General features: G+C 48.9%; 1 protein-coding gene across 3 annotated transcripts in view; it reads left to right on the forward strand.

Annotated features, from left to right (window-relative positions):
• The first annotated feature begins 1,384 nt into the window (after window positions 1-1,384).
• Window positions 1,385-22,228, forward strand: part of LOC137381495 (uncharacterized) — a 189,931-nt gene continuing 169,087 nt past the window's right edge. Inside the window, exons 1-8 of one of the 3 annotated variants that reach the window (XM_068054178.1) lie at window positions 1,385-1,597; window positions 5,571-5,642; window positions 10,181-10,245; window positions 11,905-12,045; window positions 13,017-13,121; window positions 13,806-13,920; window positions 16,836-16,922; window positions 17,543-17,680. In XM_068054178.1, the coding sequence (XP_067910279.1) occupies window positions 10,199-10,245; window positions 11,905-12,045; window positions 13,017-13,121; window positions 13,806-13,920; window positions 16,836-16,922; window positions 17,543-17,680 (633 nt within the window). In that variant the 5' untranslated portion in view covers window positions 1,385-1,597; window positions 5,571-5,642; window positions 10,181-10,198. The remainder of the gene's footprint in view (window positions 1,598-5,570; window positions 5,643-10,180; window positions 10,246-11,904; window positions 12,046-13,016; window positions 13,122-13,805; window positions 13,921-16,835; window positions 16,923-17,542; window positions 17,681-22,228) is intronic. The other 2 variants (XM_068054177.1, XM_068054179.1) reach the window with 2 other exon arrangements.

Below are 22,228 nucleotides of genomic sequence, written 5' to 3' on the forward strand. Positions count from 1 at the left end.
AGGAAAAAAGACAGAGGCGCAAGGGGAGAGCCAACTGTGCAACAGCCCCAACAAACAAATTTCTCTGCAGCACCTGTGGAAGAGCCTGTCACTCCAGAATTGGCCTTTATAGCCACTCCAGGCGCTGCTTCACAAACCACTGACCACCTCCAGGCGCGTATCCATTGTCTCTCGAGATAAGGAGGCCCAAAAGAAAAAAGAACACTAATCCCATATTCCTACCAAACATCCCCACCTGTCCCTATATTTCCCTACCACCTACCTATACTAGTGACAATTTATAATGGCCAATTTACCTATCAACCTGCAAGTCTCTTGGCTTGTGGGAGGAAACCGGAGCACCCGGAGGAAACCCACGCAGACACAGGGAGAACTTGCAAACTCCACACAGGCAGTACCCAGAATTGAACCCGGGTCCCTGGAGCCGTGAGGCTGCGGTGCTAACCACTGCGCCACTGTGCCGCCCTTCAGTTTCTTATTTTAATTTCAGATTTCCAGCATCCGCAGTATTTTGCTTTAATTTTTCCATCACCCAGTTTGTGGAAATATCACCCCTGCCCTGGCTGACCTACATTAGTTTGCAGTCTTACCCATCAGTAACCATGTTAGGGAGCACACTGGGGACATGGGGCTCTGCGTGATGCCCCACCAGCTGAATAGCTGATGCCATTATCATTTCAATCAGTTCCTGATCTCGGCTTTACACCAAAGCTGGAGTGAATCCCAGAAAGAACGACTTGCATTTATAAAGCTCGTTTCACACCCTGTGACTGTTGTAACGAGGCAGCCAATTTGCGCACAGCAAGATTCCACAGAGTGCAATGTGTAAATGACCAGATAATCTGTTTTGTACTGTTGATTGAGGGATAAATATTGGACATATATTCCTGCAGGTTTCACCCACATTGTTCCTAACTCCAATCTTCTTCTTTGGCCTCCTTGTCTCGTGAGACAATGGGTAAGCGCCTGGAGGTGGTCAGTGGTTTGTGGAGCAGTGCCTGGAGTGGCTATAAAGGCCAATTCTAGAGTGACAGACTCCAATACTGCTATAGTAATAACTGAAGGTGATTGAAGAAAATGTGGGAAACTGACATTTTTTAATAGTCTAGGGTTTTGGATTCAGGAAATGAATCTTTAACTGCAGGAAAATTCCCTCAGTCTGGCAGTGGGACAGAATGGATGGAACCGGGAGAGAGCAGCAATGAGACAAAGTTTAAACGCAAAAGAGAAAGAAACAAGAAACCAGAAAAGAAAAGGGAGAAAATAAATAACATCAGCAGGAAAACAAGTGACAAGGAAAGAAAGAGACTGGAGCCGGGGAAAGGGGTTCAGGCTGCGGCTGGGAGCATGAGCTAGGCCGCGCGTTGCTAGGTAACCGGGGCCTGGGCGGGGAGGTACAGCCCCGAAGTCAGCTGCTGCTGCTATCGGCCGGGCCGGAGCTACTGCTCTGGGCTTTCATGGAGACCCGGCCCCAAAAACAAAATTAAAACCAGCCCGAGAAATCCCCGCGGAAGCAACGGGTGCGGGTCACAGAGAGCGGGAGGGTGGAGGCCTGAGGGACTTTCAACCGGAGGACGGGAATTTGAAGCGCCGGGAGGTCAGTAACGCTGGGGGCACTGGGCTGGGGGCAGGGTGGCAGGTCCAGGCACTAGGCTGGGTGCAGGGTGGCAGGGCCAGGTACTGGGCTGGGGGCAGGGTGGCAGGGCCAGGCACTGGGCAGGGTGGCAGGTCCAGGCACTGGGCTGGGGGCAGGGTGGCAGGTCCAGGCACTGGGCTGGGGGCAGGGTGGCAGGTCCAGGCACTAGGCTGGGTGCAGGGTGGCAGGGCCAGGCACTGGGCTGGGGGCAGGGTGGCAGGTCCAGGCACTGGGCAGGGTGGCAGGTCCAGGCACTGGGCAGGGAGCAGGGTGGCAGGTCCAGGCACTGGGCTGGGGGCAGGGTGGCAGGTCCAGGCACTAGGCTGGGGGCAGGGTGGCAGGTCCAGGCACTGGGCAGGGTGGCAGGGCCAGGTACTGGGCTGGGGGCAGGGTGGCAGGTCCAGGCACTGGGCTGGGGGCAGGGTGGCAGGTCCAGGCACTGGGCTGGGGGCAGGGTGGCAGGTCCAGGCACTGGGCAGGGTGGCAGGTCCAGGCACTGGGCTGGGGGCAGGGTGGCAGGTCCAGGCACTGGGCAGGGTGGCAGGTCCAGGCACTGGGCAGGGTGGCAGGTCCAGGCACTGGGCTGGGGGCAGGGTGGCAGGTCCAGGCACTGGGCAGGGTGGCAGGTCCAGGCACTGGGCTGGGGGCAGGGTGGCAGGTCCAGGCACTGGGCAGGGTGGCAGGTCCAGGCACTGGGCTGGGGGCAGGGTGGCAGGTCCAGGCACTGGGCTGGGGGCAGGGTGGCAGGTCCAGGCACTGGGCAGGGTGGCAGGTCCAGGCACTAGGCTGGGTGCAGGGTGGCAGGGCCAGGCACTAGGCTGGGTGCAGGGTGGCAGGTCCAGGTACTGGGCTGGGGGCAGGGTGGCAGGGCCAGCGGCTGGGCTGGGTGCAGGGTGGCAGGGCCAGGCACTAGGCTGGGTGCAGGGTGGCAGGTCCAGGCACTGGGCAGGGAGCAGGGTGGCAGGGCCAGGCACTAGGCTGGGTGCAGGGTGGCAGGTCCAGGCACTGGGCAGGGAGCAGGGTGGCAGGGCCAGGCACTAGGCTGGGTGCAGGGTGGCAGGTCCAGGCACTGGGCAGGGAGCAGGGTGGCAGGGTCAGGCACTAGGCTGGGTGCAGGGTGTCAGGGCCAAGCACTAGGCTGGGTGCAGGGTGGCAGGGCCAGGCACTAGGCTGGGTGCAGGGTGGCAGGTCCAGGCACTGGGCAGGGAGCAGGGTGGCAGGGCCAGGCACTAGGCTGGGTGCAGGGTGGCAGATCCAGGCACTGGGCAGGGAGCAGGGTGGCAGGGCCAGGCACTAGGCTGGGTGCAGGGTGGCAGGGCCAGGCACTAGGCTGGGTGCAGGGAGGCAGGGCCAGCGGCTGGGCTGGTTGCAGGGTGGCAGGGCCAGGCGCTGGGCTGGGTGCAGGGTGGCATGGCCAGGCACTAGGCTGGGTGCTGGGTGGCAGGTCCAGGTGCTGGGTGGCAGGTCCAGGCACTAGGCAGGGTGGCAGGGCCAGGCGCTGGGCTGGGTGCAGGGGGGCAGGTCCAGGCACTGGGCTGGGTGCAGGGTGACAGGGCCAGGCACTAGGCTGGGTGCAGTGTGGCAGGGCCAGGCGCTAGGCTGGGTGCAGGGTGGCAGGGCCAGGCACTAGGCTGGGTGCAGAGTGGCAGGTCCAGGTACTGGGCTGGGGGCAGGGTGGCAGGGCCAGCGGCTGGGCTGGGTGCAGGGTGGCAGGGCCAGGCACTAGGCTGGGTGCAGGGTGGCAGGTCCAGGCACTGGGCAGGGAGCAGGGTGGCAGGGCCAGGCACTAGGCTGGGTGCAGGGTGGCAGGTCCAGGCACTGGGCAGGGAGCAGGGTGGCAGGGTCAGGCACTAGGCTGGGTGCAGGGTGTCAGGGCCAAGCACTAGGCTGGGTGCAGGGTGGCAGGGCCAGGCACTAGGCTGGGTGCAGGGTGGCAGGTCCAGGCACTGGGCAGGGAGCAGGGTGGCAGGGCCAGGCACTAGGCTGGGTGCAGGGTGGCAGATCCAGGCACTGGGCAGGGAGCAGGGTGGCAGGGCCAGGCACTAGGCTGGGTGCAGGGTGGCAGGGCCAGGCACTAGGCTGGGTGCAGGGAGGCAGGGCCAGCGGCTGGGCTGGTTGCAGGGTGGCAGGGCCAGGCGCTGGGCTGGGTGCAGGGTGGCATGGCCAGGCACTAGGCTGGGTGCTGGGTGGCAGGTCCAGGTGCTGGGTGGCAGGTCCAGGCACTAGGCAGGGTGGCAGGGCCAGGCGCTGGGCTGGGTGCAGGGGGGCAGGTCCAGGCACTGGGCTGGGTGCAGGGTGACAGGGCCAGGCACTAGGCTGGGTGCAGTGTGGCAGGGCCAGGCGCTAGGCTGGGTGCAGGGTGGCAGGGCCAGGCGCTAGGCTGGGTTCAGGGTGGCAGGTCCAGGCACTAGGAGATTGTCCCAGGGAGCATTGGAATAGTTGAACCCGGAGAGACAAAGGGATGGATGAGGATAGAAACATAGAAAATAGGAGCAGGAGTAGGCCATTCAGCCTTTCGAGCCTGCTCCACCATTCATTATGATCATGGCTGATCATCCAACTCACTAACGTGTTCCCGTTTTTGCCCCATACCCTTTGATCCCTTTAGACCCAAGAGCTTTATCTAACTCCTTCTTGAAAATATACAATGTTTTAGCCTCAACTGCTTTCTGTGGTAGCGAATTCCACAGGTTCACCATTCTCTGGGTGAAGAAATTTCTCCTCATCTCAGTCCTGAAAGGTTTACCCTGTATCCTGAGACTATGACCCCTTTTTCTGGACTCCTCCACCATCGGGAACATCCTTCCTGCATCTACCCTGTCAATTCCTGTTAGAATTTTATAGGATTCTATGAGATCCCCCCTCACTCTTCTGAACTCCAGCAAATATAATCCTAACAGACCCAATTTCTCCTCATACGTCCTGCCATCCCAAGAATCAGTCTGGTAAACCTTCGCTGCATTCCCTCTATAGCAAGAACATCCTTCCTTAGATGGGTCAGTTTTTGTCCAGTGTGTGCAGGAGGGTTTTCTGACACAGTATGTAGACAGGCCAACCAAGGGAGATGCCACATTGGATTTGGTACTGGGTAATGAACCCGGCCAGGTGTTAGATTTAGATGTAGGTGAGCACTTTGGTGATAGTGATCACAATTCGGTTAGGTTTACCTTAGCGATGGGCAGGGACAGGTATATACCGCAGGGCAAGAATTATAGCTGGGGGAAAGGAAATTATGATGCGATTAGGCAAGATTTAGGATGCGTAGGATGGGGAAGGAAACTGCAGGGGATGGGAACAATCGAAATGTGGAGCTTATTCAAGGAGCAGCTACTGCGTGTCCTTGATAAGTATGTACCTGTCAGGCAGGGAGGAAGTTGTCGAGCGAGGGAGCCGTGGTTTACTAAAGAAGTTGAAGCGCTTGTCAAGAGGAAGAAGGCTTATGTTAGGATGAGACGTGAAGGCTCAGTTCGGGCGCTTGAGAGTTACAAGCTAGCCAGGAAGGATCTAAAGGGAGAGCTAAGAAGAGCAAGGGGAGGACACGAGAAGTCATTGGCGGATAGGATCAGGGAAAATCCTAAGGCTTTCTATAGGTATATCAGGAATAAAAGAATGACTAGAGATAGGTTAGGGCCAATCAAGGATAGTAGTGGGAAGTTGTGTGTGGAATCAGAGGAGATAGGGGAAGCGTTAAATGAATATTTTGCGTCAGTATTTACAGTAGAGAAAGAAAATGTTGTCGAGGAGAATACTGAGATTCAGGCTGCTAGGCTAGATGGGATTGAGGTTCACAAGGAGGAGGTGTTATCAATTTTGGAAAGTGTGAAAATAGATAAGTCCCCTGGGCCAGATGGGATTTATCCTAGGATTCTCTGGGAAGCAAGGGAGGAGATTGCAGAGCCTCTGTCCTTGATCTTTATGTCGTCATTGTCGACAGGAATAGCGCCGGAAGACTGGAGGATAGCAAATGTTGTCCCCTTGTTCAAGAAGGGGAGTAGAGACAGCCCTGGTAATTATAGACCTGTGAGCCTTACTTCGGTTGTGGGTAAAATGTTGGAAAAGGTTATAAGAGACAGGATTTATAATCATCTTGAAAAGAATAAGTTCATTAGCGATAGTCAGCACAGTTTTGTGAAGGGTAGGTCGTGCCTCACAAACCTTATTGAGTTTTTCGAGAAGGTGACCAAACAGGTGGATGAGGGTAAAGCAGTGGATGTGGTGTATATGGATTTCAGTAAGGCGTTTGATAAGGTTCCCCACGGTAGGCTATTGCAGAAAATACGGAAGTATGGGGTTGAAGGTGATTTAGAGCTTTGGATAAGAAATTGGATAGCTGAAAGAAGACAGAGGGTGGTGGTTGATGGCAAATGTTCATCCTGGAGTTTAGTTACTAGTGGTGTACCGCAAGGATCTGTTTTGGGGCCACTGCTGTTTGTCATTTTTATAAATGACCTGGAAGAGGGTGTAGAAGGGTGGGTTAGTAAATTTGCGGATGACACTAAGGTCGGTGGAGTTGTGGATAGTGCCGAAGGATGTTGTAGGGTACAGAGGGACATAGATAGGCTGCAGAGCTGGGCTGAGAGATGGCAAATGGAGTTTAATGCGGAAAAGTGTGAGGTGATTCACTTTGGAAGGAGTAACAGGAATGCAGAGTACTGGGCTAATGGGAAGATTCTTGATAGTGTAGATGAACAGAGAGATCTTGGTGTCCAGGTACATAAATCCCTGAAGGTTGCCACCCAGGTTAATAGGGCTGTTAAGAAGGCATATGGTGTGTTAGCGTTTATTAGTAGGGGGATCGAGTTTCGGAGCCACGAGGTCATGCTGCAGCTGTACAAAACTCTGGTGAGACCGCACCTGGAGTATTGCGTGCAGTTCTGGTCACCGCATTATAGGAAGGATGTGGAAGCTTTGGAAAGGGTGCAGAGGAGATTTACTAGGATGTTGCCTGGTATGGAGGGAAGGTCTTACGAGGAAAGGCTGAGGGACTTGAGGTTGTTTTCGTTGGAGAGGAGGAGGAGGAGAGGTGACTTAATAGAGACATATAAGATAATCAGAGGGTTAGATAGGGTGGATAGTGAGAGTCTTTTTCCTCGGATGGTGATGGCAAACACGAGGGGACATAGCTTTAAGTTGAGGGGTGATAGATATAGGACAGATGTCAGAGGTAGTTTCTTTACTCAGAGAGTAGTAGGGGCGTGGAACGCCCTTCCTGTAGCAGTAGTAGACTCGCCAACTTTAAGGGCATTTAAGTGGTCATTGGATAGACGTATGGATGAAAATGGAATAGTGTAGGTCAGATGGTTTCACAGGTCGGCGCAACATCGAGGGCCGAAGGGCCTGTACTGCGCTGTAATATTCTAATTCTAATTCTAATAAGGAGACCAAAACTGCACACAATATTCCAGGTGTGGCCTCACCAAGGTCCTGTATAATTGCAGCAAGACACCCCTGCACCTGTACTCGAATCCTGTCGCTATGAACGCCAACATACCATTTGCCTTTTTTACCGCTTGTTGGACCTGCATGCTTACCTTCAGTAACTGGTGTACGAGAACACCCAGGTCTCGCTGCATATTCCCCTCTCTGTTTATAGCCGTTCAGATAATAATCTGCCTTCCTGTTTTTGCTACCAAAGTGGATAACCACACATTTATCCACAATATACTGCAACTACCATGCATTAGCCCACTCACTCAACTTGTCCAAATCACCCTGAAGTCTCTCTGCATTTTCTTGACAACTCCCCCTCCCACCCAGTTTTGTGTCTTCTGCAAATTTGGAGATATTACATTTAGTTCCCTCATCTAAATCATTAATATATATTGTGAATAGCTGGGGTCCTAGCACGGATCTCTGCAGTACCCCACTAGTCACTGCCTGCCATTTGGAAAAAGACCCATTTATCCCTAATCTTTGTTTCCTGTCTGCCAAACAATTTTCTATCCATCGCAATACACTACCCCCAATCCCATGCGCTTTAATTTTACATGCCAATCTCTTATGTGGGACTTTGTCGAAAGCCTTCTGAAAGTCCAAATAAACCTCATCCAATGGCTCCCCCTCATCAACTCTACTAGTTACATCCCCGAAGAATTCTAGTAGATTTGTCAAGCATGATTTCCCTTTCATAGATCCATGCTGACTCTGTCTGATTCTACCACTGTTCTTTTAAATCTTTGATAATGGATTCTAGAATTTTCCCCATTACCGATGTCAGGCTGACTGGTCTATAATTCCCTGCTTTCTCTCTACCTCCCTTTTTAAATAGTGGGGTTTCATTAGCTACCCTCCAATCTGTAAGAACTGTTCCAGAGTCTATAGAATCTTGGAAGATGGCCACCAATGCATCCATTATTTCTCGGGCCACTTCCTTAAGTACTCTGGGATGCATACCATCAAGCCCTGGGGATTTATCGGCTTTCGATCCCATCAATTTCCCTAACACCGTTTCTCTACTAATACTGATTTCCTTCAGTTCCTCTCTCTCAGTAAACCCTGTGTTCCCCAACATTTCTGGTATGTTATTTGTGTCCTCCTTTGTGAAGATAGAACCAAAGTATGCATTTAGTTGGTCAGCAATTTCTTTATTCTCCATAATAAATTCCCCTGTTTCTGACTGTAAGGGACCTACATTTGTCTTCACATACCTATAGAAACTTTTACAGTCAGTTTTTATGTTCCCCGCAAGCTTGCTCTCATACTCTATTTTCCCCTTCTTAATTAATCCCTTAGCCCTCCTTTGCTGAATTCTAAACTGCTCCCAATCCTCAGGTCTGTTGTTTTTTCTGGCAAATTTATATGCCTCTTCCTTGGATCTAATACTATCTCTAATTTCCCTTGTAAGCCATGGTTTGGCTACCTTTCCCGATTTACTTTTGCGCCAGACAAGGATAAACAATTCAGTTCCGAAGAAGGGTCACTGACCCGAAACGTTAACTCTGCTTCTCTTTCCACAGATGCTGCCAGACCTGCTGAGTGATTCCAGCATTTCTTGTTTTTGTTTCAGATTTCCAGCATCCGCAGTATTTTGCTTTTATTTTAAGGATAAACAATTGTTGCAGTTCATCCATGTGCTCTTTAAATGTTTGCCATTGCCTATCCACCGTCATCCCTTTAAGTAACGTTTCCCAATCCATCCCTTTAAGTAACGTTTCCCAATCCGTCATGGCCAACTCGCGCCTCCTACCTTCGTAGTTTCCTTTACTAAGATTCAGGACCCTCGTCTCAGAATCAACTACGTCACTCTCCATCTTGGATTATGGTCGCTTATCCTCAAGGGGTCTCGCACAACTGGATTGTCAATTATTCCTCTCTCATTACACAATACCCAGTCTAGGATGGCCTGTTCCCCACGTATTGGTTCAGAAAAGCATCCCGTTTACACTGCAAGGATTTTAGAGCTGGGGCTGCGGTGGGCAAGGCCTGGGACTGAGGTGGGGTGGGGGTTGGGCAATGATGGAGGTGGAGTAGGGGGTCTTGGTGATGGACAGGATCTGGGGGGTCAGACATCTTTTCAGGATCAAATAGGACGCCGAACATGAGAACAGACTGATGCAGTTTGAGACAGTGGCCAGGGAGGGGGATTGAGGTGTCCAAGAGGCTACAAAGTTTGCGGTAGAAGCTGAAGCCTTTTGCTTCGGACTTCCCAATGTTTAGCTGGAGGATATCGCAGCTCATCCAAGGCAGGATGTCAGACAGCACAGAGACACTGGAGGAGTTGAGAGAGGTTGAGTTGAGCATCATCAACACGTGTGGAAGTGGACCCCATGTCCATGACCCTCACATGCCAAAGGCAGAATGTAGATGATGAGGATGAGGCTAGGGGTATGAAGATACTCAGGAGGGCAAACAGTGTGTGGGCTGCAAAAGAATGCTCTTGCTGGAGTTGATATTGTGACAATTGAATTGGTAAGACTGCAGCCAAGCTGAGGCAGTGCCACAGTGCAATGGAGAGAAGGTATTGGAGGAACATGGTGTGGTTGACTGTGTCAAAGGCTGCAGAGAGGCCACAGAGAGTTAAGGCACCTGATAATGCTCCTGTGAAGTGTGTTGGGACATTTTACTATGTTAAAGTTGCTAAATAAATGCAAATGGTTGTGATTGCTGTACTTTAACCTCTATTACACATGCCCAGCCACACAAAAACCATTTCATTGTTGCTGGGTCAAAATCCTAGAACTCCTGACCAATCTTCTTCCTAAACTGCGTGGGGGCGCAGCCACACATGCTTTGTTCCATGATAAATACAATACGTGTGTGGCCGCACAACAAAATTTGAAGGGACCACACACTGAAAAAACTGGTCACATACAGCAACTAAATTTTAAAGAGAGCATTGTTCCCAACCCAGCACTGTTGGGAGTACCTTCACCACATGGACTACAGCGGTTCAAGAGGAATGTTCATCACCACCTTCTCAAGGCAAACAGGGCTGGGCAATAATGCTGGCATTACCAGGGACACCCACATTCCGAGAATGAATTTTTAAAACGATTATGCTGTGTGGTGAACTTATTTCAGTTAATCTGATATTTGTTTCTACAGGATTGGAAACGGTGAATCATGGCATCTCACAAAACTGAGAAAACCTGGAGTGATCTACAGGAAAGGTACAGAAAGAGTGCAGTGCATGTCGCATGGAAACTAATTCACTATAACATAAAGGGTTATTACAAATGGCACCAACATTTAATACGGTATTGCTCCTGGGTCTCATCAGCATGGGACAGGAACTGAGTTGTGTTGTGAGGACTCACAGCAATGTTCCACTTCCCCAACTACCATCACACAACAGGGTGAAACTCTCCTCTACTGTCCTCTTCCTTGTAATTAATCTTGGCTAGTTATAGCATATGGTCGGGACAGTGAAGAAGGAATTTTTCCCTGCATTTCAGCTACATTGTAGATGATCGGGGTATCTTTAACCCTAACACAGGATACAAGTATTAGAATACAGTATATCCTCATTCCTCATCTCCACAAAAACAACTGAAAAGAAAGAAAGGGAGATATCTTTGGCTGTTGTAGAATTCACAGTATTATCTGATAAAATTAAATATTTGCCATTTGGTTAGATACCTACATTATTGATCCAATTCTTTAAGTCATGATATGGAAATTGGAGTCTACTTTTAGTGAGTACTTGCAGCTTTTAACCTGATGCCACCTTAGAGGAACTGACAGTCTTGTCTTTTTATTCTTTCTCTCCCTTTCTCTCATCTCTTTTTCTCCCTCTCTCTCGTTCACCCCTTCTCGTTCTCCCTCTTTTATTCCCTTTAATTCCCTTTACCCTGATGCAGCTGACTGGCAAATGTACAGTTTCCTGCAAAAGTTGCACATTACTAAACTTCATGTCGATACCACTCTTCCATCTTGCAGCTTAACCTCAAATCAACACCTGGAAATAGCAAGAGAGAAGAGGGTATATCACCATATTTAGGGGATGGACTCTAAGAACAACCCCCCTGACAAAGTTTCTCTGGTCACTTTTTATTTCTTGCCGTTTGTCGAGAGGAGAGAGGATTGGAGTGACTGATCCTGCAACCCTTTCCGAGATTGCAATGCTAGAGGCTTCTCTGGTCTCCTGTACTTTGCAATTAATCTGTGAAATCTGTTGGCAGTCTTGGTGGGAAGCAATTGTTAGATCTGGAACACTGTCACACCTTTCTTTAGATCTTAAAATTGACTTTTCTTTCTCATTGCATTTTCAAAATATTAATTAAAGATGTTGTTTGTGGCAACTCATTTGCTTCTGTTAGAAATAAAGACTTGCATTTCAATAGTGTCTGTCATGACCTCAGGACATCCCAAAGTGCTATGCAGCCAATTAAATAATTTTTGAAGTATAATCACTGCTGTAATGTAGGAAACACAGCAGCCAATTTGAATGCAGCAAGGTCCCACAAGCATCAACTTGATAATGACCAGATAATCTCTTTTCTGGTGCAGGTTGAAGGATAAATATCAACCATGACTCTGGAGAGCACTCCCCTGCTCTTTGAATAGTGCCAGGGGTTCTTTTCCATCCACTTGAGGGGGCAGACAGGGCCTCGGTTTTACATCCCATCCAAAAGGCAGCACCTCTGACAGTGAGCACTCCCTCAGTACTGCACTGGGAGTGTTGGCCTAGATTTTGCACTCAAGTCTTTGGAGTGGAGCTCAAACCCATGACCTTCTGACTCGGAGGCAAGAGTGCTACCCACTGAGGTTAGGTTCGTTAGGCAGTAATCCTGCAGCAGTCTCTGAATGCACAGTGTGTTTCTCTGCAGTTTAAATCGTGTTCGACAGCATCTTGACCTTGTTGCCCGGGCAGGATGGGATAACCTTGTGACTAGCGATGCTCATCTACGTGCCCATTCAACCAGTCAGCATGTCAGGCAGAAGATGCGCTCCCCAGCTTACCTGCCCAGGTAAGCTTATTTCCATGATTTCCTGTGGAACATAGGACTATTGAACCCCTTGAGTCTGTCCTCCCATTCAGCTGGATTATAGCTGATCTGTACCTCATTTACCTGCCTTCACTTCACATGCTTTGATACTGTAACCCAACAAAAATTTGGCAATTTCAATCTGGCAGATTTTGATTGACACTCCAACCCCTCCAGCATCCACAGCCTTTTGGGGAGAGTTTCCAGATTTCCACAAATCTTTGTGTGAAAATGTGCTTTCTGGTTTCACCCCTGAACGGCCTGGCTCAAATTTTAAATAAATGTCCCCTTGTTCTGAACTCTCCATCTACCCAATCAAATTATTTTATCATTTTAAACAGCTCGATCAGAAGACTTCTTGATCTTCTAAAATCAAAGGATTGGACACCAACTTTATGCAACCTTTCTTCAGATAACAATGCAGTAGGTAGCTCATCATTTGGGGGGGTGGACAGATACTGATTATAAGCTTGAATTTAAGGAAACCTTAAAGGTCAACACTCCCAAAGAATGAAGAAAATGTGTGATTCAGAACTGCTTCGAGCTTTGTCATAATCATAATACTTTGAAATAGTGCTGTAAAGGACAGCCTTCTGACCCGCCCAGCCTCTCCCATCCTGTTCCTCCCCGTCTCTCAGAATTGGTGGATCTCCAGCAGCATATCACCATTTCTTTTTATTCCTGAGTTTCATTTTGCTAACGCAACATTCCCGGGTGTAAAGGAAGCATCCCATTACCGGTTCTCTGAATAATTCAGAACAACACGAGATTTTATTAGAAGTGATTGTCATTTGACTGACGGATGATGGGAAAAATACACAAGGCAAATGAGAAGGTTGCATTTCAGATCACTCAATTGTTATTTGGGTTGTATTAATGTTGTATATTCTCTGTTGTCTTCCTGGAATTAGCTGGGTGATTATTTCCTCCTCTGTACTAACTTGCTCTCCTAGACTGTTGATGACACCGGATGGACTTCCTAACAGACCCTCCATCGATCTCCGACGGGGTCCCCAGGTAGTTGTCCCTCCATTGTTCCATGCAAAGGCTACTGGAAGGTAAGGGGAATAAACACCTGGCTGAAATAATTGAGAAAGCGCAGTGAATATATTGTTATTAAGATTATGATAAGATTTTGCATCAAAGGAGTTTTACTATCTGCATCCCCTTTTTAAAATGTTTTGGTCTTAGGGTCAGAAAAGGGAAATATTCTTAAGTCATGTGTCTCACATCAGCCATTGCATTGAACTCAAGTTACTTCATTCATTGTTTTTGTCCAAATAAACTCATAATTTGTCCATTTTATCTCTAGGGAGGGCCAAAGTTGGAATCTCATTAACTCTGTGAACATTCTGGGTTTCTGACAAAAGGACCCTGACCAGAACATTGAGCTCTTTTGTTTTTCACTTTTCCCTTACTTAACAACGACAGCCTGACTGTCTCTCTTCCCTGTATTATATTCATATAAAGGTTAAAGTGTATGACATACAATCAATAACTTTGAAGTGCCACAGTTGTTACAAATGAAATGTGGCAGCCATTTTGAGATCCTACAAACAACAATGAGATGAGTGACCAGTTTATCTGCTTTTTGATGGCGTTGGGTGAGGGAGGAATACTAGTTCGGGTTTTAGTCGCAGTTTATATCAATGAAGAATGACCTTGTGGTGTGACCGTGTTATGATGATGCTGTTTAGTGTAGTTCCAGTGATTTGTTCTCTATGAATCTGCTGTTTGAACAGAGAAGAGGCTCCAAGGAAGTCATCGAGCTGCAGCTTTCAGCAGCCACTCGGTCATCTAAAACCTTCCGACATCCTGGACGCTGCCGTGATTCTCCCTTCAGATCTTCTGCTGCAGGTGAGACTCTGCCAGATGAGGATGTTTAATACTTTCGTGTTTCTGTTCATTGTTGTTTGGTCGAAGAGATGGTTTTTCTTTCCAATGTTCTGCTTTTCTTTGCTGAAGATTTTTGTTCATTGCTGGGGTATGGGGTACAGTTCCACAGTGTGGAGTGTCCCCAGTGCCTCATTGAATTGGCTATTCTGCTCTGTAAGAGGCACTGACTACATGCTATTCAATCATGGATGGCATCATATTTGAGCGTGATCAAGTTCTCACCAGACACTCACACTTCCCCACCGGATTCATTGGATAGCGATTGGGAGCAGGAACTCTGTTTGGGATTTCCAGTCTGTTACTTGCATGCACGGGGCACCCACACTTCCCCACCGGACACCCACACTTCCCCACCGGACACCCACACTACCCCACCGGACACCCACACTTCCCCACCGGACACCCACACTACCCCACCGGACACCCACACTTCCCCACCGGACACCCACACTTCCCCACCGGACACCCACACTACCCCACCGGACACCCACACTTCCCCACCGGACACCCACACTACCCCACCGGACACCCACACTTCCCCACCGGACACCCACACTTCCCCACCGGACACCCACACTACCCCACCGGACACCCACACTTCCCCACCGGACACCCACACTTCCCCACCAGACTCATTGGATAGCGATTAGGAGCAGGAACTCTATTTGGGATTTCCAATCTCTTACTTGCATGCACTGGACACCCACACTCCCCCACCGGACTCATTGGATAGCGATTGGGAGCAGGAGCTCTATTTGGGATTTCCAGTCTGTTACTTGCATGCACGGGGCACCCACACTTCCCCACCGGACACCCACACTTCCCCACCAGACTCATTGGATAGCGATTAGGAGCAGGAACTCTATTTGGGATTTCCAATCTCTTACTTGCATGCACTGGACACCCACACTCCCCCACCGGACTCATTGGATAGCGATTGGGAGCAGGAGCTCTATTTGGGATTTCCAGTCTGTTACTTGCATGCACGGGGCACCCACACTTCCCCACCGGACACCCACACTACCCCACCGGACACCCACACTTCCCCACCGGACACCCACACTTCCCCACCGGACACCCACACTTCCCCACCGGACACCCACACTACCCCACCGGACACCCACACTTCCCCACCGGACACCCACACTTCCCCACCGGACACCCACACTACCCCACCGGACACCCACACTTCCCCACCGGACACCCACACTTCCCCACCGGACACCCACACTTCCCCACCAGACTCATTGGATAGCGATTAGGAGCAGGAGCTCTATTTGGGATTTCCAGTCTGTTACTTGCATGCACTGGACACCCACACTCCCCCACCGGACTCATTGGATAGCGATTGGGAGCAGGAGCTCTATTTGGGATTTCCAGTCTGTTACTTGCATGCACTATAGGCAATCAGAACTACACCAAGATGTATTTACACATTGAGTCAATGTCAACCCTACACTCTCACAAAGTCAACAACCTCACTTTGGAATTTAGAGTAGGAGATATTAGAGGAGAAATTATAGTCAGCGCAATTCTTGTTTGAATGCTTAAGAATGAAAGAAAGAACTTGCATTTCTACTGTGCCTCTCACGACCTCAGAATGTCCAAAAGCACAACACCTTTGCAGTGTAGTCACTGTTGTAATCGTGACAGACAGTCTGTGCACAGCAAGATCCCACAAGTAGCAATTGGATAATCTGTTTTAGTGCCATTGATTGAGTGATAAATATTGACACAGGACACTGGGAGAACTAAAATAAAAGCAAAATACTGCGGATGCTGGAAATCTGAAATAAAAACAAGAAATACTGGAAATACTCAGCAGGTCTGGCAGCATCTGTGGAGAGAGAAGCAGAGTTAACATTTCGGGTCAGTGACCCTTCTTCGGAACTGGAAGAACTCCCTGCCCTTCTTGGAATATTGGTGAGGGATCTTTAGTATCCTCCTTATGCGTGACAGGGCCCCAGTTTAATATCACATCCAACACTCGTGATAGTCCAATACTCACTCAGTACTGCACTCTCTAGAGTAGAACATGAATCCACAACCTTCTGACTGAGTGGGTGAGAGTGCTATTACTGAGCCACAGCTGACACCTGTTGTATTATGTTTAATACAATCATAACCAGTTACTTCCCATTACGGTTAACAGCTGCATTCAAATAGTGCAGAAAGAAACTTGGCACGAGTGTGTTAAGTATTTGTGCAAGAACAGCACTGACTGTAGTCTGTAGCCCATGGAGTTAATGCAGAGTAATTAACATGTCATTTTCACTGATTCCACACACTATATAGGAGCCATGGTCAAAGGAGACTTAGCACTGCAATGTTGTAGCTCTACCTTTGAGTCCAGCCCCCAGTGGAAGCACAGACTAGGGAATTCATTGTTAGGTTTAGCACCTGATCTGGCTGAGGAGTTGCAGTGGTAAAATTCAGCTCAGTAACATTCCTGGCAAATTTTCAAATTTCCTGCACAACTCTGGAGATTGATTTTTTTTCATGAACAGATATCAACGGCAGCACAGAACGTATTCCTGCCCACAGGTGTTGAGCAGGACATGCATTTCCCAAACAATCTTAAATTTTCAGGGAGCTTGGCTCAGTTGCATCTGTTCTTGATCAGAAGCTTGTGAATTCAAGCTTCAATAACTTACTGAGGGGAAAGGGATGTAAAAGATCTCACTGCATTGCTTGAGGACGAGCAGGAAGGTCTCCTAGTGTTCTGCCAACATTTCTCTCTCAATATGTAGCACCAAACCATAATAACATGCTGCTCATGGGAACTTACTGCTTTTATTCTCTACCATTTCCAATTAATAGGAAGTACTGGGAAAAACAAGACTATTTGAAATTTTTATGATTGTACCCGTTTTCAGAACAGACCCTCAATGAAACAACAAGAACATGAAGGCAACAAGAAGGCATCATCAAGAACTTGGAGCCACAGCGTAGGGCTTCAGCGGGTAAGAGAGTACAGGATCTCGAACGCTGCTTAGTGCTAGGTTAGCTGATCTCTGCAGGAGGGGTCCTGCTTCTCACCTCAGTGCCCCAAGGAGGCAGAGGAGGGAGAACAAAGAATCAACTACAGTCTAGCGTGTACCCCCTTCCCCCACCCCCAAAAATTGCAGCTTTTCAGAGAGCGGCTCAGAGTCAGACAGGTGCAGTATTGCGTTCATTGACACCTCTGAGTGCCACCATGTCTTGTGGTAAAGCTGCTCCCCTGACAGATGGGTGACATTAAGAACTCACTGGGCCATGGATGTGCAAAATGCAGCTTCAAACATGTATAATTTTACTTTTTATCCCTCTTTCAACTTTCTGGGGCATCCACTTGGTGAGGAAGGCAGGCACAGCTGCAGTCTGCCCCAAGCCTGTTACCGGTGTCTCTGCTGATCTTTTGCCAGGGTGGCGTGCCATGGGGAAGGAGTTGCTCCCAGGTATTCTCTCCTTCCCCGCTGTGAAATGTTGAATGGGGAGGGAGTTTCTCCGAAACCACACATTCCAGCCACATTAGGAAATCATCAACACAGCACTGACGTGTCTCTTTAGCTGTGTGACTTTATTCTGTCTGATTTCCTTGTAGGAACTTGCAGCCATCATTTTCTTCAGGGAAAACAAGTTGTTTGCCTGGAACTTTGTGGACTCATTCATCTTGGAGGTGCTTCGAGATGAGTTGGTGCCTGACGCCTTGATGGAAGTGTTGTCAAGTGACCACACTAAGGTACTGCCCTCAACTCTACTGTTAAAAATGGTGTACAATCCCACCCCCCCCTCCCCAGGTTGAAGAATAATTGTCACCTAATAATTTGTATAACATTCGTAGAAGTTACAGCACAGAAACTGGCCATTTAGCGCAACTTGTCCACGCTGATGTTTATGCTCCACATGAGCCTCTTCCCACCTTACTTCATCCAATCCTATCTACATATCCTTCCATTCCTTTTTCCTTCATGCATTCCTTAAATGCATCTGTGCTGTTGACCTCAACTACACCTTGTTGTAGTGAGTTCCTCATTGCCACCACTCTCTGCGTAAAGAAGTTTCTCCGGAATTCCCTATTGGATTTATTAGAACATAGAACAGTACAGCACAGTACAGGCCCTTCGGCCCACGATGTTGTGCCAAACCTTTAACCTACTCTAAGATCAAACTAACTACCTACCCTTCATTCTACTATCATCCATGTACCTATCAAAGAGTCGATTAAATGCCCCTAACGTATCTGCTTCTACTACCACCGCTGGCAGCGCATTCCATGCACCCACCACTCTCTGTGTAAAGAACCTACCTCTGACATCTGCCCGAAACCTTCCTCCAATCACCTTAAAAGTATGCCCCCTGGTGATAGCCCTTTCCACCCTGGGAAAAAGTCTCTGGCTATCCACTCTATCTATGCCTCTCATCATCTTGTACCCCTCTATCAAGTCACCTCTCATCCTTCTTCGCTCCAATGAGAAAAGCCCTAGCTCCCTCAATCTTTCTTCGTAAGACATGCCCTCCAGTCCAGGCAGCATTCTGGTAAATCTCCTCTGCACCCTCTCTAAAGCTTCCACATCCTTCCTATAATGAGGCGACCAGAACTGAACACAATATTCCAAGTGTGGTCGAACCAGGGCTTTATAGAGCTGCAGCATAACCTCGCGGCTCTTAAACTCAATCCCTCTGTTAATGAAAGCCAACACACCATACGCCTTCTTAACAACCCTATCAACTTGGGTGGCAACTTTGAGTGATCTATGGCCATGGACCCCAAGATCCCTCTGTTCCTCCACACTGCCAAGAATCCTGTCTTTAAGCCTGTATTCCGCATTCAAATTCGACCTTCCAAAATGAATCACTTCACACTTTTCCAGGTTGAACTCCATCTGCCACTTCTCAGCTCAGCTCTGCATCCTGTCAATGTCCCGTTGCAACCTACAACAGCCTTCCACACTCTCCACAACTCCAGCAACCTTCGTGTCATCGGCAAACTTGCTAACCCAGCCTTCCACTTCCTCATCCAAGTCATTTATAAAAATCACAAAGAGCAGAGGTCCCAGAACAGATCCCTGCGGAACACCACTGGTCACCGAGCTCCATGCTGAATACTTTCCATCTACTACCACCCTCTGACTTCTATGGGCCAGCCAATTTTGTATCCAGACAGCCAACTTTCCCTGAATCCCATGCCTCCTTACTTTCTGAATGAGCCTACCATGGGGAACCTTATCAGACATCTTGCTAAAATCCATATGCACCACATCCACTGCTCTTCCTTCATCAATGTGTTTTTTCACATCTTCAAAGAATTCAATAAGGCTTGTGAGGCATGACCTGCCCCTCACAAAGCCATGCTGACTGTCTCTAATCAAACCATGCTTTTCCAAATCATCATAAGTCCTGTCTCTCAGAATCCTCTCCAATAATTTGCCCACTACCGACGTAAGACTGACTGGTCTATAATTCCCAGGGTTATCCCTATTCGCTTTCTTGAACAAGGGAACAACATTTGCCACCCTCCAATCATCCGGTACTACTCCAGTGGACAGTGAAGACGCAAAGATCATCGCCAAAGGCGCAGCAATCTCTTCCCTCGCTTCCCGTAATATCCTTGGGTATATCCCGTCTGGCCCCGGGGACTTATCTGTCCTCATATCATTCAAAATTTCCAGCACGTCCTCCCTTTTAACCTCAACCTGTTCGAGCATATCAGCCTGTTCCACGCTGTCCTCACAAACTACCAAGTCCCTCTCACTAGTGAATACTGAAGCATTCATTTAGGACCTCCCCTACCTCCTCCGACTCCAGGCACAAGTTCCCTCCACTATCCCTGATCGGCCCTACCCTCACTCTGGCCATCCTCTTGTTCCTCACATAAGTGTAGAATGCCTTGGGATTTTCCTTCATCCTACCTGCCAAGACTTTTTCATGTCCCCTTCTAGCTCTCCTAAGTCCATTCTTCAGTTCCTTCCTGGCTACCTTGTAACCCTCTAGAGCCCTGTCTGATCCTTGCTTCCTCAACCTTAAGTAAGCTTCCTTCTTCCTCTTGACTAGCTGTTCCACATCTCTTGTCATCCAAGGTTCCTTCACCCTACCATCCCTGACAAACCTATCCAGCAGTCGCAGCAAGTGCTCCCTAAACAACCTCCACATTTCTGTCGTGCATTTCCCTGAGAACATCTGTTCCCAATTTATGCTCCCCAGTTTCTGCCTAATAGCATTGTAATTCCCCCTCCCCCAATTAAATATTTTCCCATCCCGTCTGCTCCTGTCCCTCTCCATGACTATAGTAAAGGTCAGGGAGTTGTGATCACTATCACCGAAATGCTGTCCCACTGATAGATCTGCCACCTGGCCTGGTTCGTTGCCAAGCACCAAGTCCAACATAGTCTCCCCTCTAGTTGGCCTATCTACATATTGAGTCAGGAAACCTTCCTGGACACACCTGACAAAAACTGCTCCATCCAAACTATTTGCACGAAGTAGGTTCCAATCAATATTAGGGAAGTTGAAGTCACCCATGACAACAACCCTGTTACTTCTGCACCTTTCCAAAATCTGCCTCCCAATCTGTTCCTCCATGTCTCTGTTGCTATTGGGGGGTCTATAGAAAACTCCCAACAAAGTGACTGCTCCTTTCCTGTTTCTGACTTCCACCCATAATGACTCAGTAGACAAACCCTCCTCGACGACCTCCCTTTCTGCAGCTGTGATACTATCCCTGATTAGCAATGCTACTCCCCCACCTCTTTTACCTCCCTCCCTATTCCTTTTGAAACATCTAAACCCCGGAACATCCAACATCCATCCTGCCACTGTGATATCCAAGTCTCCGTAATGGCCACAACATCGTAGCTCCAAGTACTGATCCATGCTCTAAGTTCATCACCCTTATTCCTGATACTTCTTGCATTAAAATAGACACACTTCAACCCATCATACTGGCTGCAACTTTGTCGTGTCAATTGTCTAACCTTCCTCACAGACTCTCTGCACTCGGTATCTGCCTGTTCAACAGCTACCCCATCCACTGATCCGTAGCTCCGGTTCCCATCCCCCTGCCAAACTAGTTTAAACCCAACCGAAGAGCTCTAGCAAACCTCCCGCCCAGGATATTGGTGCCCCTCCAGTTCAGATGCAAACCGTCCTTCTTGTACAGGTCCCACCTTCCCCAGAAGGTATCCCAATGATGTACATATCTGAACCCCTCCCTCCTACACCAGTTCTGTAGCCACGTGTTCAGCTGCACTCGCTCCCTGTTTCGAGCCTCACTAGCACGTGGCACCGGTATCAATCCTGAGATTACTATTCTGCTCGTCCTGCCTTTCAGCTTCCAACCTAACTCCCTATATTCGCTTTTCAGGTCCTCATCCCTTTTCCTAGCTATGTCATTGGTACCGATATGTACCACGACCTCTGGCTGCTCCCCTTCCCCCTTAAGAATCCTGTAGACTCGATCCGAGACATCCCTGACCCTGGCACCCGGGAGGCAACATACCATCCGGGGGTCTCGTTCGCGACCACAGAATCTCCTGTCTGTTCCTCTAACCATTGAATCTCCTATCACTATCGCTCTCCTATTCTCCCCCCTTCCCTTCTGAGCCACTGAGCCAGGCTCAGTGCCAGAGACCTGGCCACTGTGGCTTTCCCCTGGTAGGTCGTCCCCCGCAACTGTATCCAAAACGGTATACTTATTATTGAGGGGAACTGCCACAGGGGATCCCTGCACTGTGCGCCTATTCCCATTGCCTCCCCTGATTGATGGCCCTTAATTTTAGTTTCCCTACAAGTAGAAACCTCTTCTCTATGTGTATCCTATCAAACCGCTTCATACCTTAAAGAGATCTATCAGGTCATCCCTCAGTCTTCTCTTTTCTGCAGAAAAGATTCCCCCGCCTGTTCAGAATTTCCTGATAGTTATAACCTCTCAGTCTAGTATCATCCTTGTAAATCTCTTTTCATTTTATCTGATGCCTCTACATCCTTTTTGTACACAATACTTCAAGTGCGGTGAAACCAAGTTATATTAGAGTCCTGAACTGTGCACAGTGCTCCAAGTGTGGTCTAGCCATTACACTACTGAGTGTATTCTAAAGGCCACCAACAAATTGGAAAGATATAGAGGAAGAAATTTGCAAGGCAATTACACCGAAGTGCAAAAACTGTAGAGTAGTTATAATGGGGGATAGGGAGAAACTGTTACCATTGGCGGAAGGGTCGTGAACCAGAGAACATGACTTAATGTGAATGGCAAAAGAATCCAAGGTAACATGAGGAATAACGTTTTTAC

This window comes from Heterodontus francisci, chromosome 22 (genome assembly GCF_036365525.1).
Source record: "Heterodontus francisci isolate sHetFra1 chromosome 22, sHetFra1.hap1, whole genome shotgun sequence".
Taxonomy (NCBI): Eukaryota; Metazoa; Chordata; class Chondrichthyes; order Heterodontiformes; family Heterodontidae; genus Heterodontus; species Heterodontus francisci.